This window comes from Molossus molossus, unplaced genomic scaffold (assembly GCF_014108415.1).
Source record: "Molossus molossus isolate mMolMol1 unplaced genomic scaffold, mMolMol1.p scaffold_m16_p_9, whole genome shotgun sequence".
NCBI lineage: Eukaryota > Metazoa > Chordata > Mammalia > Chiroptera > Molossidae > Molossus > Molossus molossus.
Genome location: NW_023425403.1, coordinates 60,984,060 through 61,001,390, shown reverse-complemented (window position 1 = coordinate 61,001,390; position 17,331 = coordinate 60,984,060). Strand labels below are relative to the sequence as shown.

Here is a 17,331-nt window from a genome sequence, read left to right as displayed (position 1 = left end):
TCTGCGCACCAACTCCAGGCATCATTTTAGCCAGTCCAGTTTAATCACTACCCTCTTGCAGAGTGGGCCACAGTGACAATGTATGGGTCTGCTATGAGCCCATCACATTAGGGAATCCCAGGAAGGGGATGGGTTTGCAACCAGATGCTCAGATGTCTCTTTAGGGGTGAGGACCATCTTCCAACTGCCTATGACTGAGCATCCCATTTTAATAGATGGGAACTGGAGCCCAGGGGGTGTTCCTGGGTTGGGACCATTGAGCATGATCAGTTCTAAACCAACGGTCTGCACTTAACGAAGCTTTAGGATTCAGTTCAAAGAGTCAGTGCTCCTAAATGGGGTGAAGTTGGGGTCCTCCTTCTCAGCACTACAAGCTGGAGGGGAGCACTCCTGTCTGGGAGCACAGAGCACAATGTGAGCATGGAGGAGAGGATGTCCCTGGTGGAGAACTGAGCAGATGCTGAGGGCCAGGCACCGAGCTGGGGGGACAGCGTTCTGAGTACTGATCCCAGAGTGTGCAGACGCAGGAAGGCGGCAGGGTGCAGGCTGCTCTGTGGAAAAGTGAACGGCCCAGCCAGACTGGAGGGCAGCATTCTCTGGGGACAGTGACTCTGGAAGTGCCATCCCTGCCAGAGTTCAGTCCTCATCAGGGGAGAGACAGGCGCAATCCCAGGGTGGAATGTGCAGGACTCCCGTAGCAGATGCCATGGAAACAGTCTAGGTGTGTAGTAGGAAATGGTCTAGGTGTGTCATAAAAAGAGCTGGGGGTGAAAACGGTGTGAGAAAAGTATGTGTGTGTGGGGGGGGGGCGGGGGATGAAGAAAGAGAAGTGACACCCAGCACATGGAGACAGGAGGGCCCGGAAAGGCTCCTGGGAAGGACCAAGTTCACCAAGGAGGCAGGAGACTGGGTCAGGGGTAGCTGTGCAGCTGACCCTGTACATGTGACCCAGCTCCTGGCTGGGCTGAATCACACTAGTCTTCTCACCTGGTCTTGAAGAAGGGAGAACACAATCCATTTCAAATCATCATAGTCCTGCCTGGGGACCCAGGGGCAAATGTGGCTTTTCTAAGGAAAACCTAAATCTCTCCTGATTTCAGCTGAGACGTGCCAAACGGACACGTGCACTCCACGTGTGTACACTGCACGCCGCGTGCATGCGTGTGGACCCCACGTGCCGGCTGTGGCTCTGGGGCAGAGGCTGGCATTTTTCACCAACTTTGGCTCGTTTGTATTCAGACCGTCCTGGCCAAAGGCTGGGATCTGGATGGGTCACAGTCGTTGTATCTGGACCGCAGCCGCTCAGAGGTGCCTGGAAAGGCAGCCCACCCACCTCCGCAAGATGGCCAGGCTCTCCTCCTCGTCCCCCGTGGAGCTGCCCCGGCCCTGCCGGCTCTCACTCATTTCACTCTGGAGAGAGACAAGCAAATAGGACACTGAGATTCCAAAAAACAGAAGGTGCCGCTTAATGTCCTGACTCTAAGGCTCCGGAGTCCAAGCTCATTTCCCATCTGGGAACAGATCTGAAACCTGAGATCTCCAGGACGAGGAGGGGAGAATGGACCTGGCATGCTGGCCAGCAGAGGGGAGAGGGCCGGGGCGAACCGGGCTGAGCTGCCAAGGACGGGGAGGTGACCAGGAGGCGGTGGGGCGTGGGCAGGGCAGGGTCTGTGCCAGGGACCGTGGGGTCTCACCTTGGCCCTCCTGTAGGGCCCTCTCCGGAGAGTGCTGCCCTCAGAACTGCTGTTCTCAGAACCTCTCCGGACACCTGGTTTGGGAAGAAAAGGAGAAAGGTGGGTGTAACGTCATATCGTGCTGCCTGGAGAGGGAAAAGCACACCCACCAGTGTCTGGAATTTACTTTTTGTGCTTTCAGAGGGAAAAAGCAAGCACCCCAGACAAAGGTAGGGAAGCACAGCAACACTGAAGAGAAGGAAAGTGGGTCAGGAGAGAGGCCGGGGAACCCCTGAGGTTGGCCCGCTGGAGTCATTCACATCCCTAGAGGGCCCCCAGCTGATGGGGATCGGGTGACGGGGGAAGAACTTCCCGGCTAGGATGGTTCTGGTCCAGGAGGCCTCCAAACAGGCTGGAGAGCGGTGTCCTCTGGAGCCCACACCCTGGGGGCTGGGAGCCAGCTCTCCAGGGCTCTCACCGACTGAGGACGTTTGCCAAAGCCCCGGAGAAACCAGCTGGAGCTCCAGCTGCTGGGGAAGAGTGTGTTGGGACAGGGAAGGGGTGAGCAGTCTGCAGGGAATGGCGCTACACCCCCTGGGCCTTAGAGAGGACAGCACTAGGGGAGAGATCTGACAAGGAGCTGTGGCCAGTGACTGCGGTGCCTGGGGGGCTGAAGTGGCTGAGGCACCGGACACAACACAGGGAGGCTCTAGGGCTGAGGTTGGAGCTGTGTGTGTTTAAAATCATTTTGGCGACAGCACTGAGGACAGATGGGTTGAGGAGAGACTGGAGTCTGGGGAAACAGGCCCAGAAAAGCCCTGCGACAGTCAATATTCCAGTTCTGAGGGCCACATGCTCTTTGCCACAACCAATCAGCTCTGCTGTGCTCAGCCCAGAAGCAGCACAGATGAGAGTAAACAAAGAAGTGGGCCAAGTGCCAATAAAACTTTATTTACAACATAAATCATGGAACGGAAGGAGGACATTCCCTGAAAGAACAGGCATGCTTGCACGTACCTGGGGAGGGGCAGGGCGACTTTGTGAGTGCCTCTGGCCTGGGTGCCACTGGCTGCACCGGCCTCATCTGCTTGGCCGCCAGCTTCTTCAGGCTCGCCTGTCTCCGGTGAAACATCTCTTCCATACTCTCTTGCTTCTGGAAGACCTTCTGCACGTGTTCCTGAAACGACAGGGTAGGACGGACTAGTTAGCAGATGCCCTAGATGTGTCCGTGTCTGTGGTTTAAACAGCCATGTGTAGAGTTGGCTTCGGCACGACCTCCGTTTTAAATGCTGGTGACGCAGTGCCCATCACCCATGCAGCGATCCTACACGGGCTGCTTGCTGTGGATGGGGAGGGGCAACCGTCCACAGAACGAGGGGTGCGGGGCCTGGAGGAGAGTCGGCTGGAAGCAGCCCTCTCCACGCCTCTGAAGGCTGCCCGTGGAAGGGGCAGTCTACTTGTGGGTTACCCCAGGGGGTGGGCAGAGTACAGCTGGCTGAGAGTGAGGAGGAGTCTTACTTCAGTGTAACATTGAGGGGAGCACGCAGGAAGCAAGGCCCACGGAAATGGCTACTTTATCAAGATCACGCCGCTTGCACCGTGATCCCACGGGAGGAAGAATCACTACCTTCTGAGGGAGAAATGACAATGATTTCTGCATAAGAAAAGTTGAGCCGGATGCGCCCCCGCCCCCGCCCTAGCTTGACATCTCTCTCAATGCCTACCATCCTCTAAGAACTCATCAAATGATTCTTTCGAAAATAATCAGAGTAACTCCCCACCATTCAGGGCAGGTGAGCTACAGGTGACAAGTCCAAGCTGGCATACCATCAGGTCTTGGGTGAGGATGGGTTCGTAGTCCTGGTAAATTTTATTGAGCTCCTGGATCTTATTTTCTGCACCGTTCTCCAAAAACTTCTCAATTTCTTGGAGGGCTGCCTCTGCACCATCCTGGGACTGGCACTTGTCCACGGGCTGCGAAGCCAGCAGGTAGATCCCCTCATCGCACCATTTCATGGACTGGACACGGGAAGCGTTGCAGAGAGAGAACGGCAGTTAGCAGCTGTGTCTGGGCTCCCTTCCGGGGCGCCTGCTGGCTGTCTCCCATACGGTCTGCTGACTGTTACAATTTTGGGAATATTTGCAGCACTGCACCATCCTGGTTCTGCTGCTATGTCAAGGACTCCCCTGGAGGGAACGTAGTGCTCTGAAATGTCCAGCAAATCACCCAGGACAGGATTCATTTACACACAGAGAGAGGCAAAGTGCAGTGAGTTAGCTACATGGTAAGTTTCTGGGCCTTTAAATAAATCGTTAGTTGTTGCGAGTGAATTCTAGAAAACAGACACCGGTGTCAGGGCATGGCCGTTTGGGCCACTAGAAAGGTGTCCAGACAGGAGGGCGTGGGCCAGCTTCTAATCAAGGACTGTGGTCCATCCCATTTGAGGGAGCTGGCCGCGTGGGGCCAGAGTGGGTTTGCCACCAGGGATTTGGGGTTTGGGTCCTACCGCCTCCAGGAGGCCGTGCAGCTCCAGGGACTTGTTGAGAAGACCCCTTCTCTGGGTGACCTCGGCAGCAAACTGGTCGCAGAGGTGCTGGAGCTCGTGGCACTTGGGGCGGATGGAGTCCACGGCGTAGTGCTTGTTGTCAATGAGCTGCTCCCCCTCCAGGGACAGGGCACGGGCCCGCTCCACGGCCGCCTGCGGAGAGCCCCCCAGAAACACAGCTCAGCTCGTGTTCAGTCCAAGCGAGCAGGGCGCTATTTCCTCGGAGGGACCTGTGGGGGTGGGGGTGAGGGTGCCATGGGGTAGGGCGTGCGAGTGGGGGGCTGGGGCGAGTGTGCCAGGCAGCTGCCTCTCCACCCGCCGAATCACTCGGGGCTGGGGGCTTCCGCTCTGATGGCAGAACCCATCCCTGTGCCTTTCTAAGCCGCTCTGCTGACCCCATGAGCGCGGCTTCCCCGGCTGCCCCCGCCCCGCCCCGCCCCGCCCCGCACACGCCCCGCACACGCCCCAGTCCTTACACTGGACTTTTCCTCGAAGCCGGCCAGGTCCTTCAGGAGGTGCTCCACGTGCGCCAGGCTGTTGCCCACGTCCGTGAAGGTCGCTATCTTCTGAGCCAACGCATCTAGGGCGGCCTTGACCTGAAAGGGGTGAGAGGCCCAGGCCCACATCAGAACCACCAGGCTGGAGGCAGAGGACCTGGAGACCAGACCACGACCAGGAGTGAGGGGTGAGAGGGAACACCGGGATCTCCCCAGGAGAGCAGCCAGGGGGAAACTTCCTCGACTTGATAAAGAGCACCTGCAGAAACCTTCGCCAGCATCATACACATGATGCTGGTGCAAACGGTGCCTTCCCCCTGCGGTTGGGAACCAGGCGAAGATGTCCACCCTCACGACTGTTACTCAGTGGGGGCAGCTCTGGCAGTGTATCAAGGCAAAATAATTACAGCTGTGAACAAACAAACTAGAGGAAGAAATCAGGCTGTCCCTGTATGCACACCACCTTATCACCTGTGTAGAAAATCCCAACGATGAGAAAACAACCCCTAGAATGAGTGTGCCCAGCGAGGTTTCAGAAGATAAATATACAAAAATCAATTGTATTTCTATATATAGCCGTGAATGCAGGGACACCGCAACTAAAAATATAACACAGCTTACAATGGCTTTAAAAAATAAAACACGTAAGCGTAAATCAAATAGAACGTGTATTGAATGGGTGTGCTGAAAGGTGCACAACATTGATTAAAAAATGTCTAAGAAAAATCTAAATAAATGGTGAGACATGTTGTGTTCATTGATTGAAAGACTCAACATAGTAAAGAGGTTGATTCTCCCTCAGATAGAGGTTTAACACAATTCCTATCAAAACCCCAGCAATTTTTTTGTAGATAAAGACAAGATTATTTTAAATTTATATGGAAAAGCAAAGGAACTAAAATAGCTAAAATTTTGAAATTTGGGAGGATTCATCCACCTGCTTTCTAGACTTATTATGACAGTACAGTGATCAAGAACACGTGTTGACAGAGGGACAGAATACAGACCCAGAAATAGACCCCAACAAATATGCCCAACTGATTTTTGACAAAAGTGGAAAAACAACCCAATGGCCTTTTAAACAAATGTCGTGGGAGCAACTGGACATGCAGAGGTTTCAGAAATGAACTTTGACCCAATGCTCATACCTTACACAAAAAGTAACTTGAAATGGATCATGTATTTACATGTAAAACTATAATCTTTGAGAAAAAATAGTTGAAGGTAATATATTTGGGATCTAGGATTTAGGATTGGCACCAAAAGTACGGTCCTTCAAAGGAAAAATTGATAAAATGGACTTCATCAAAATAAAAATCTTTGCTTTGTTAAAAGCCCTGTTAAGAGGGTACAAAGACGAGTAATAAGCTGGAAGAAAATAATTAAACACCACATGTGTCACGAGGGACTAGTATCTAAAGTATATAAAGAACTCTCAAAACACACCGGAAAAAACAAAGTAGGAACTAGAAATAGAGACATTTCACCAGAGAGGATATACTGATGATAAATAAGCACATGGAAAGATGTTCAAGGTCACCAGCCATTAGGAAAATGCAAAACAGAACCACAATGAAATATCACTACACAGCTATCATATATATATATACACAATTAAAATAACACCACACCAAGCATTGGTGAGGATGTGGAGATACTGGGTTACTCAGACATTGCTGGTGGGACTGTAAAACAGTATAGCCATCTGGAAACAATTTGTCATTTTATTAAAAAACGAAACATGCAACTACCATATGACCCAGCAATGGCACTCTTGAACATGTATCTCAGAGACGTGACAACTTATGTTTACACAAAAATCTGTACATGAATGTTTACAACAGCTTGATTTGTAAAAGCAAAAAGGCGGAAACAGCCCAGATGCGTTCAGTGGACAAATGGTTCAGCTGTGGCATGTCCACACCATGGACAACTGGCTTTTTAGCAGCACAAAGGAACAAACGGTCCCTACACACAACAGCCTGGTTGACTCTCCGGAGGATCGTGCTGCGAGAAAAGAGCCAATCCATGACAACATATGGGAATGGAGATCAGTGGTTGCCAGGGGTTTGGGAGGGGTAGAAGTGGGAGGGAGGTGGGTGTGTCTACAAAAGGGAAACATGGGGGTCCTCGTGGGGATGGCATGTTCTGTGTGCTGACGGTCAGGGTCAGTATCCTGTGCTCTCGTTTGGGAAGATGTCACCGTTTAAGGGAACTGGGTGAAGGGTACATGGGCTCTCTCGGAGTCATTTCTTATAACAGCACTGGACTCTGCAGTGATCTTCAAATGAAAAGTCTGGTTGTCTGAAGAGCCTTCCTCAGTCCCCACGGAAGTGAGTAAGGAGTGACCATCTTCCCGGCGTTTCCCCGGTGCTGCTCACACTGGCTGGTGCGCCTTCTCTGGTCTGAGCCAGCGGGACGGCTTCCCCTGCTGTCCCGAGTCTGAGCATGAGCCCCACTGGAACAGTGCTCAGTGAAGGCTGCTGAACTAGGTCCCACATTTTCCGAAAGGTGATGTTCATGACTCTAGGACTAAACCGGGGACGGGTCCTCCTCACCTGGCACTGAGACACTGCCTCACAAAAGCTTGATCACTGCACTTGTGGCTACGCATTTCCTGCGTATGTATGATTCCTCCTTGATCAGAGGTTTCCCGAGCACAGGAAACAGGCTGCCCTGGGTCCACCCTGTTCCAGGTGGCTGCACCATGTTATACTCCTACCCTGCACCAGGACTGGGCCTCAGCAAAGTCTCCGCACATGTATTCTGCACAAATAAATGATTAACAGGCTTACGAGGAGTCGGCCATCCCTAACGATCTAACACAATGACGGCACATCACTCTTACTATAGCTCTGTCGCACTGAATCCAAGACAGGACTGTGTTTCTCTCTTGTTTGTGTATACCCAGGGCCCATGCCAGGCACACAGTAGGTACACGTTGGAGAAAAGAACATACAGATGACCGTAAAGGGAGAACAAAGGTTGCTTGATCAATTGACAAGTAATGCGGAAGAAAGTACATGCCAATGAGCAGATTTTGCATAACTTTGCATTTAATGATTTACTCATCAATCATGTATTTCAAGGTTTAGTGTAACTTGATCTTGTGGTTCCATGTGGCTAATGGAGACTGTTCTGCCTCGAGCCATGTCCACTGGGTAACTCAGCTCTGGGCATCCGGGTGATCCAGGCCACTTACTGGCTTCCCGCAGCCAGAATGCCAGGTGCCCACCTACCCGTTCTCTCCACACGCTGGGCCACTTACCTCTCGGAAATCCTGCTCAAAATGGCGGAGCTGCAGACACTGTTCGAGTTTTTGCTGATGCTTTGCCCAAAACTCATCAAAGGCAGCCTCGGTTTCATTCAGCTGGGCCAGGAGCCTAGGAAAGAGGAGTGACACTTGTGTTGTGTGTTGGGGCGACCTGTGGGCTTGGGAAGAACCGCCCCACAACGTGAGGCAGGGGTGGGGGCTCTGTCTCCAAGCAGCCTTCTTATGACCCTCACCTCCGCTTGGGCACTGCAGCACCGGATGTGCAGGGCCACTGACTTGAGAGGGAGGGTGGCTGGCTAAGTTTTACAAGGTCGAGAGGGTTATTATTTGTCACTTTGATTCAGGGATAAAGGAAGCAGGAAGCTGCTACATTGCATGTGTGGGTGAAGAACTGCTGCCACCATCGACAGTCATCATTCCCAAATGAGACCCCTCTGCTCTAGACACCGTGCTGGACAGTGTGCACCAACCCGATCTCACGCCCACCCCATCCAGTGTGCTCAGGCCAGCCCCATTGTACAGAGGAGAAAACAGAGTCGGGGCGGGGGGGGGGTTGACAGTGTGCTCCAACCTCCTCTGTTTGTGATGTCTCATCTACACAGGCCTCCCTCGTGTCCTGGGGCCTACTCTGCATCCCTGGCACAGAACACCTGCTCGGGGTGTGACCTTTGGTAAGAGGAGGGAACCCCAGCTGAGTTAGCCAGGGTCCAGGATTGGGTTGGTCTGTGATGGGCTGGGAGCCTCTGAGAGGCTGTCCAGCTGCTCTGCACCCGTCCCCCACCTGTCCTTGAACAAGACGAGGTTTCGGTGCCGACCTGGCTTTTGGGGTGAAGAGCGCAGAATGGGGGAGGTGTGTGGTGTGTGGACTTTGTAGAGCACCGCAGGATGTCAGCTGGCAGCAGTTAGCCACAAGGACTCCTCACCCTGTGTCCTGTCACAGAGCTGAAACCAAGGGAGGGAAGTGCAGATCACCCCTTTCCTATGAAGAAAAGCCTGCTTCTGAAGCAGGGGCTGGAGCTGAGCGAGGCCTCGGGCTGCCCCCTGCGGTAAACAGGCCGGAGCAAGACCAGGTGTGAAATGGGACAGGAGCCATTGCCTGCAGATCTACAAGACTGACAGCTCAGGTCACCATGTTCCCCGGTAAGCGACCCCTCCACACTTATGAAAAAGAGCGGCTGTGCTGAGAAATCTTCCCAGAAAAGCTGTTTTCTTTGGGATTTGGAAGAAAAGCAATTCAGCGGTAAGGACTCTGAGGTCCCTTTGCTTCCTTGTGAGATGAGGAAATAGGCTCAGAGAGGGGACGAGGCAGCATGGGGTGGGGCCTCTGGTCCTGTCTGTCTGTCCCTCTGTCCATAGCCTCCAGCCTCTCGTTTCCACAGAGGCTGTGCCCCTGAAAGGCCCCCATAGCCCGAGGTCCTCACCTCTGCACGGTGGTCTGATTGTCCAGCTGGTCCTGGTTCAGGCTCTGCTCAGGGCTCTTGGACAGTGGCTCTCTGATGCTCTCCAGGATGCTTTGTCCCTCATCCAGTGCCAACCTCATGTCCTCCTGTGGGAAGAGCACAGCACCTTGCACCCCGGGGCCCACCTACTCCCCGGGACTCCGTCCGCGTTGGAGAGAGTGGTGGGCTTTGTGAGGCATCGCCCCTGCGAGGGGAGCAGGAAGGTCACGATGAGCAAGGTGGGCACAGCACCAGCCACAGTGAATCTTCCTACCCTCTGTGCTGACTGCCCGCTTACGGGGAGACTCCTCCCGCGGCGACCAGGGCAGAGCTAGGGTTACGGGTCACTCAGGGGCAGCAGGATAAGGTAGGAGAGTAACAGGACACCAGACCTTTAGGTGCCCGCTCTGCAGCCACCCGCGCTGCCAGAAGTAAAAAGGAGCGAGGGGTTCTCTTGGTGTGGGAGGGGGCAGCCCCCAAGGACAGCGGGCCACGGTCACTGCGGATTCAAAGCCTGCAATGTGCAGGTCAGGCAGGGGAGCAGCAGACTCAGGTAGCGCCTCTCCCTCACAGCCACCCAGGCAGGGTGAGGACAGTGACTGCTTTGTGCATGTCAGCCTCTCCGTCAGCCCACCACTTCTCCCTGCCGGCGACAGGACCGTGGGGCAGAACTCCTTCTCCTAACAAGCATCAGAACCACCTAGGGGGAGGGCCCTGCTGTAAGGCAGCCCAGGAGCTGGTTCAGAGAGAAGCCATCTCTGAAGCCTTGCTTCCGTCAGATTTCACAAGTTACTCAGGCCAACCACGAGGGTCTGCATTTCCAGCATTTGTTTACGCTGCTTAAACAAGGAGCACATTTCAGTTCTTGTCTCAGAGGTGACCCAGCTCATGAGCATCTGAAGGCATCTTTGACACCCCTTCAGTTCTGTCTTACCTAGTGCCCACATTGGCTCCCTCTATGCCACCATCCTGTACCGGGGCCGCAGGCTCCCTCGCCCCCTGCGGAAGCCGCACATACCTTCGCTTTGTCTTTCTTCTCCGTGTGCACGCAGAGCACCGAGCTCGTCGACTGGACGTCATTGGGGAGCTCTGTTTCGGCCAGCTCGGTCCCGAAGGACTGCAGCATCTGGGCCGTCTGCTTCACCATGAGGGCGAAACCTTCGATGGCCTTGGGAAGAGGGAAAACCCCATCACAAAGCTTCGCACACACTGCACCCTCCTGCTGCCTGAAAAGCATCACTGAGGACCAGACAGGGCATCTTCAGAGGGGCTGGGCCACAGCAAGCCTGGTCTACATACAGCAAATCTCTTCCCTCTGGTTTCCTAGCCTCACGACGTCTTCAGAAACATACCAGGCACCCTTTACGTATGCTCTCGTCACCTAGAGTCATTCTGCGCTCAAGGTCTCTCTCCTTGTCGGGAGAGGTGTGAGCACCGCAAACGACAACAATCTGGGGTTTTTCTTTCTGTCTTTCCTGTCTTGGAGCCCAGAGAAAGCCACTCCCAAACTTATTACTCATGTTATTTCTTTGGATGACTAAGGTCCACTGAGACCATCTCCTCATTCTTGAGGAGAAAACTTGGGTTAACATGAACACATCTTTGGAAAAGGCAGCAGGGACATGCAAAAGCTATTCTAGGGACTAACCAGGGATTATTGAGAACCACGGCCCGTAGCCAGTGCCCCCTAGAGAGTGCTGGAAAGACTCACCGTGCGGTGACACAACCACCTGGTGTGGCAGTAATCCAGGGTCCCCCCCAGGTCCTCAGTCAACTGGGACTTGTCGATGTACCCATGTAATTCTGGTACTGAGCTCAGCATTATGACCTACAGGGGAAAGAAAACCACCCCCATAAACAGAACGCCCAGCAGACAGTCAGGAAATGTTCTGCTGTGCTAAGCGTGGCAGGGTGGACGGAAGTCTCTGGCTTTGGACCTGGGTTTAACTCCCAGCTCTACCACGAACTGGCTGGTTGACTTTAGGCAAGTCACTTATTCTCTCTGGTTCTCAGCTTCCTTACTCATGAAAAGGCTATGTGATGACTAATCTCATCAGACAACAGCCACCGAAGGAGGCAAAACCCTCGACATAGCTGGGCTTGCAACAGACATCGGGCATCTGACAAGTGCCTAGACGCTCCTCTGGCCAGGCGAGCTCCGCATGGTCATCGGACCGTGCTCAGACTCCAGAGAAGATAATTTTGTCTTTATTTCTGCTGGGACACGGTGAGGTCACTGCAGGCTAATCAGAACCGGCACAGCACCTTCTACCTGCACAACGGCCTTGAGGGTGAGCACTGGGTGCAGTGACCAGGCAAGCTCTTCCACGCGGGACAAGGGCTCATTTTTTATGTTTTTCTGGCCCTTTCTGAGTCATTCTGTCCATGACGTTTGGATGAAAATATAGCCTTTGCTTTGCAAGCTGTCACACAGATACTACAAAATAGGTCTTGAGAGGGTTAGCCCAAATGTTATCTGAAACCACCTCATGTATTATTAAATACTGTATTAGTTTAAAGTGAGGGTTCTCTGCTGGGGCAATTCTGCCCCTCAGGGGACACTTGAAAATGTCTGGAGACATTTTTGATTATCACAACATTTGGGGCGGGGGGTGCTGGCATTTGGTGGGTGGAGGGTAGGGGGGCTGCGAAGATCACACACAGGACAGTCTCACCACGGAGCATAATCCTGCCCAAACTGTCAATAGTGCCGATAATGAGATATCTTGATTGAAGTGTGATCCTCATTTAACAAAATAGGCTAACATGTCAATTTAAAGTAGAAAACATTTCTCAGCAGCGATGACTCTATTCTCTCTTTGTTCCTCTAATACAACTATCTATATGCAGCCAAAGTACCCTGATTCACGACCACATGACAAAGGACTGGTTGATTGGGCAACCTGAGACTTTACGCCGCCTTGCTTTGTGGTTTCTGTATCTCAGTATACGTCCTGTCTGTGCCTCGTGCACATTTACCCACAACAGCAAGGGCACAGGGCCCACCGCTTTTCTCACATTTTCTGCCTGGCAGAGTTCAGCACACAGCACCGAAAACACGGACATAAACACATTTTTAACAACAGCATTTAACAACAGTATTCAGATTATGCTTTCTGTAATTCTAAAGAATGGTCTGAAATGGGTCCGGGCATTGGAGACGACTTCTGTGACACCTGTTTTGGACAGCTCACTAATCTGGCGGATTTGAGCTGGAGTGAGGAGATGAGGTAGGGATCACCCTGTAAGGCCAAGGCCCACTACCCCACCTTCTGCAGGCCGGGCGGAGGGTGCTCGCACCCACTGCCTTAGCTCCTGTCTTGTCCCTGGGAGCTGGCAGAGCCTGGCCTTTCTCACCGGGAGGCAGGCGATGGCGCTCGGCCCCTTGGGCTCTCTTGTTCTTCAGCTTGACTTGCTGTAAGAACCCTCCAGGCTCATGGCTCTAAGGAAATGCCTGGACCTTTTAGGTGGTCCATCCAAGACCATGTTTGGCACAGTCCACCCAGGGGTGCGAGTGGGAATGAAGGTCATACTGCTGCTGGTTGCACAAGAGGAAGTGCAATTTCCAATTGGGTCGTGTGGGGCTTTATTTATGCTCACAGCACTGAGGTTAGTACCTTGAGAATTTCGATCGTCATACATGGGCCAAGAATGCAATTAAGTTGAGTTCTGCCTACGGAGCTGAAGCAGGGCCTACTTACCGGAACCTTCATCTTAAAGTCATCTCTGTTGAATTTGAAAGCGAGGTCAGAGAGAGTCCTTTGGAAAAATCCTGTTGGGCGCAGGACAAGGACGAGCTGGAGGTTTGCAGGGAAGGATGCCTGCAAGAGAACAGAAGGGCCGTGGCATCGTCTGTGCACAGCGGTAGCTGAGCCGAGGGTTCCCACGCACCTGCAGGCCACTGCACAGTCTGGGCCGGGAAGACCCAGCTTACTGGTCCAGGTGTTTTCAACACATCAACGTCATACTAAGATAAAAAAGGTTACAGACACCGGATTCTGTTAGCGGCATCAACACCTCTTAAAAGAAAAGGGGAAAAGTCACACTGCTTGGTGCAACTATGTTACGTATGCTACTTATAAATGAGGAAGTCAAAAGCTTATTTTTCTTGTGACAGGCTGACTTGTGCACTCTGAAGTTTAGATGTTGAAGTCCAACCCCCAGTGCCTCAGAATGTGCGTTTATCTGCAGATAGGGTCTTTACTGAGGCAGTTAAGCTAAAATAAGGTATTAGGGTGGGTCTCTAACCCAATGATGGGTGCTCTTATAAAACGAGGAATTTGGCCGCAGACACACACAGGGAGAGCCACGTGAAGATGAAGGCAGAGATGGGTGATGAGTCTACAAGCCAAGGAGCACCCAAGATCGCCGGCTACCCCAGAAGCTGGGGGAGCACATGGGATACGCTCTCCTTCACAGCCACAGAAGGAACCAATCGTGCTGACACCTTGAACTTGGACTTCCGGCCTCCAGACTCTGAGGTGATAAATTTCTGTTGTTTAAATCATTCCATCTGGGAACTTTGTTAGGACAGCCTCGGGGAACTGAGACGCTTGTCAACTAGAAGCAAAGCCATCTAGACACAGGTATATATATATATATATATTACCTAAAAGAAAGATAAAAATAAGTGTGCACACCACACCCTTAGACACAAGTATGTGAATATGTTGAGTTACCAGCTCTGCTTACAAGGTATGTGACATTGAGCAAGTTACTTAACCTCCCCGTGCCTCAGTTTCCCCATCTTTGAGGGAGAGAGCACAAAGTGCCTGCCTCACTGCACACTCTGGAGGGTTAAGTGACCTCATGCACATGCAGAGTTTAGCACAGGGCTCACACAAAGCACTAAAGAATGTGGCGATGACAGATATATAGTAAAAGGCTATTCTAGATGCCAGATTATTTCCAGATGCTGAAATCCAGGGAGACCCCATTACTAAAACAAGAAATTTTGAAGCAAGTGAGTTTGATTTCCAGATAACTAGGCTAAATGAACTTAATATAATATGTAGAAAAGAGTGACACAGACCTAAGACCTGAAACAGACCCAGCAGCAAGGAATGGAAGAGAAATCGACTCGCCCCAATATCTTGGCTGAAAGGTCCCACTTTAATATCTATGCTGGTCTTAGCAGGACTGGCAGAAGTGAACCCCGAAGGGCATGGAGCTGGGGAGTCCCCCACTGGGGACCAGTGGGTGGCCCATCAGCACACCAGAACCCATTGCATCTGTGGATATTCCTGGGCTATGTCATCAAGGTTTAAAACTGCCACCCACTCACTGGTGATGTCCAAGCAGTATCTGCGACCTGGCCTCTCCTGGAGCTTTCACCCGAAGGTCCTTGATGCCTGTAGGCACCTCCCCCGTCCTCTAAGAACCTGGAGGGCAGAGCTAAGACTTCTGTGATCTGCTGCCTCCAGGTTGGGTGTGAGGCACGTACCCTTCCTGCCTGCAGCTCTCTAGACACCCCCACCCTGCAGGCCCTCCAACCTGTCTGTGCACCACTGTCAGAGCCCTGGGAGACAGGGACCTGTGTGCTTGGCCGCCAGCACCTTAGCAGGTGCTTGCCAAATGTGTGCAGCTGCGTGGACAGGGAGGGGAGCCATCAGGAGGTGCCATCTGCCTGGCCATGGTCTGCACAGTCACCCACATTCACCAGCTGGAAACACAGCTGGACCTGATGGGGTTATTTTGAGGAGGAAAGGGGGTCACTAAGCCCTGTGCCTTGTGTCTCACCATCACACTCTGTGCTGGCACACAAACCTGTGGGAGCGCACAGCACAATGGGGGAGACCTGAATGCTCAGTACAGCTCAGGAGGGAACGGCCACAGGCACCCAGGGAGCAGTGGTCCTCCACTGTGCCCGCTCCTGGTGACCTGGGCCAACAATCACCAAGACTGACTCCTCTGCGCGGAAAGAAAACAACTCAGAGAACCAGGGGCAGAGTCGGAAACCAGAGGGCAGATTCTGGGTCACTCATCAACAAAAGGACCATGCGAACCTGTCACCATCACTTGTGAAATTGGCTACCACTATTTAAGGAAAATGTCCTTATGAAAGTCTCTTTCTGGACGTGACAGTGAATCACACTTTTCTACATTTCAATATCATTTTTATCGCCCTAATTTACACCTCATGGCAAATGTGCTCTGTAAGTACAAGTTTGAACTTACAGGATAAAACCGTGTCCTTGTCTTTCAGATTTCACTTAGATTAACTCAACACAGGCAGCAAGAAAATCCACAGCTCACTCCGTCCTGAGAGGAGAGACAGACTTGCTAAGCCTGTGGCTGGAGGCGGCTATCAATGTAAAAAATATTTTATTCTCCTCCTTTTCTCTGCCTTACAGTTTCCACTTCTTTAAGTTACTGAATCTTTATATTAAAGAGAGCAGTTGTAAGCTCTTAGCCAAGTGAGAAGGCTTAAGGACATACACAAACACATATTTTGAATACAAACAGTAAATTAAATTTTCTCTGGGTTAGAGCCAACCATATGTACTAAAAGCTAGAGAAAATGACAAAATAAAAAGTTTATTTTAAAAATAAAGGTAACTAGATGGAGGATTTGGGATGAAGGCTAGAAAATAACATCTTTGTAACCTACTCATTAATCAAGCAATCATAAAGTGATTATAATAGGTTTCTATGTCACATGAAAGCAATACTGTGTATTTTCAGGGGTTGACCTTGACTGACTTAGGACCATATATAATGTGATGACTATACATATGTAATTTGGGGATAAAAAAAGAGGAGTTAACTGGCTTCCTAATTAATATTCTTAGAGACTTACAAAATAAAGAGGTGCCCAGCTGGTGTGGCTCAGTGGATTGAGAGTCATCTCATGGACTGAGAGGTCCCGGTTTGATTCCCGCCCAGGGGTTTCGGACTTGATCCCCAGTAGGGGGCGTACATGAGGCAGCCGATGGATGTTTCTCTCTCACATGGATGTTCCCATTTCTCTCTCCCTTCCTCTCTCTCCCAAAAAATCAATAAACATATTACAATTTTTTTCTTTAATATTCTTAAAAGAACAAAAACCAAAAAATGAAGAGGCGACACAGCCAATAGATAAAGACACTCTGTGGAACCCTGCTGCTTTGGAGAATGCTGTTTGCAATCCTCCCCGAGCGCAAGTAACCGCCTTAACTTCTGCTCCCAGCCAGTGGATCTGGCCGGTCGTTATCTGTTTAATTTCGAATGGAGCAGCTGAAGCTTGACCAACGACATTTATCTCATAGTAGCCAAACAACAAACACAAGTTTGTGTAATAAATATCAGTATGAAAGCTTGGATCTCAGTGTTGGGAGATGAAACACCCAGAGTCTGAATCAGAGAAGCTGCCTATGAGCAGAGGCCTCCAAGCCCCAGGCTGCTCCCATGGAGGTGTGGATAGGAGCCTGCAGGATGGGGGCATCAGGACCAGTGCTATCGAGACTGTCATAAATAGCATGAAGGAAAAGCATCTTCATGAAAAATAAGTAGAAAGAGTGTAATCTTCGAGTGAAGGACAATCATTCAGTTGAAGGCTCTCAACCTCAGGACCCTGCTCCGCCCACTCTTCCTCTAGAGCTCACCTCTACGGGGCGCTCACCTCCACGGGGCGCTCACCTCCACGGGGCGCTCACCTCCACGGGGCGCTCACCACCCTGCGCTTAGATCTCTGGAAACTGGCACACAGTAGGAATTTGGTAGCATATTATTTTGCCACATATGGTGCATTTACTGAATGACCCAAAAATCCTGGGCCCCCCAAATACTATCTGCACATAGACTGCATCGGCTTTACAGGCAAAACCCAGAGTTCTCCCCACGAGGACAAAAACGACCTTAACTGCAAGTTTCTTCAGCAGCATGCTCTGGGATAGAGTCAGCTGGAATCGGGCTAGCTCTGAA

At 51.6% G+C, this 17,331-nt stretch overlaps 1 protein-coding gene across 11 annotated transcripts in view; it reads right to left on the bottom strand.

Moving 5' to 3' along the window:
• MCF2L (MCF.2 cell line derived transforming sequence like) overlaps positions 1–17,331 on the bottom strand; it is a 116,329-nt gene that overhangs the window by 18,162 nt on the left and 80,836 nt on the right. For all 11 annotated transcript variants that reach the window (XR_004958035.1, XR_004958036.1, XM_036249712.1 and 8 more), the window contains 11 exons: positions 13,131–13,250; positions 11,141–11,257; positions 10,448–10,597; positions 9,412–9,536; positions 7,985–8,099; positions 4,696–4,815; positions 4,181–4,372; positions 3,501–3,692; positions 2,691–2,850; positions 1,695–1,768; positions 1,334–1,410 (listed from right to left, as the gene is read on the bottom strand). Coding sequence is in view for 9 of the 11 variants with exons in the window: in XM_036249712.1 (XP_036105605.1) it covers positions 1,334–1,410; positions 1,695–1,768; positions 2,691–2,850; positions 3,501–3,692; positions 4,181–4,372; positions 4,696–4,815; positions 7,985–8,099; positions 9,412–9,536; positions 10,448–10,597; positions 11,141–11,257; positions 13,131–13,250 (1,442 nt within the window). In the remaining 2 variants the exon portion in view is untranslated. The remainder of the gene's footprint in view (positions 1–1,333; positions 1,411–1,694; positions 1,769–2,690; positions 2,851–3,500; positions 3,693–4,180; positions 4,373–4,695; positions 4,816–7,984; positions 8,100–9,411; positions 9,537–10,447; positions 10,598–11,140; positions 11,258–13,130; positions 13,251–17,331) is intronic.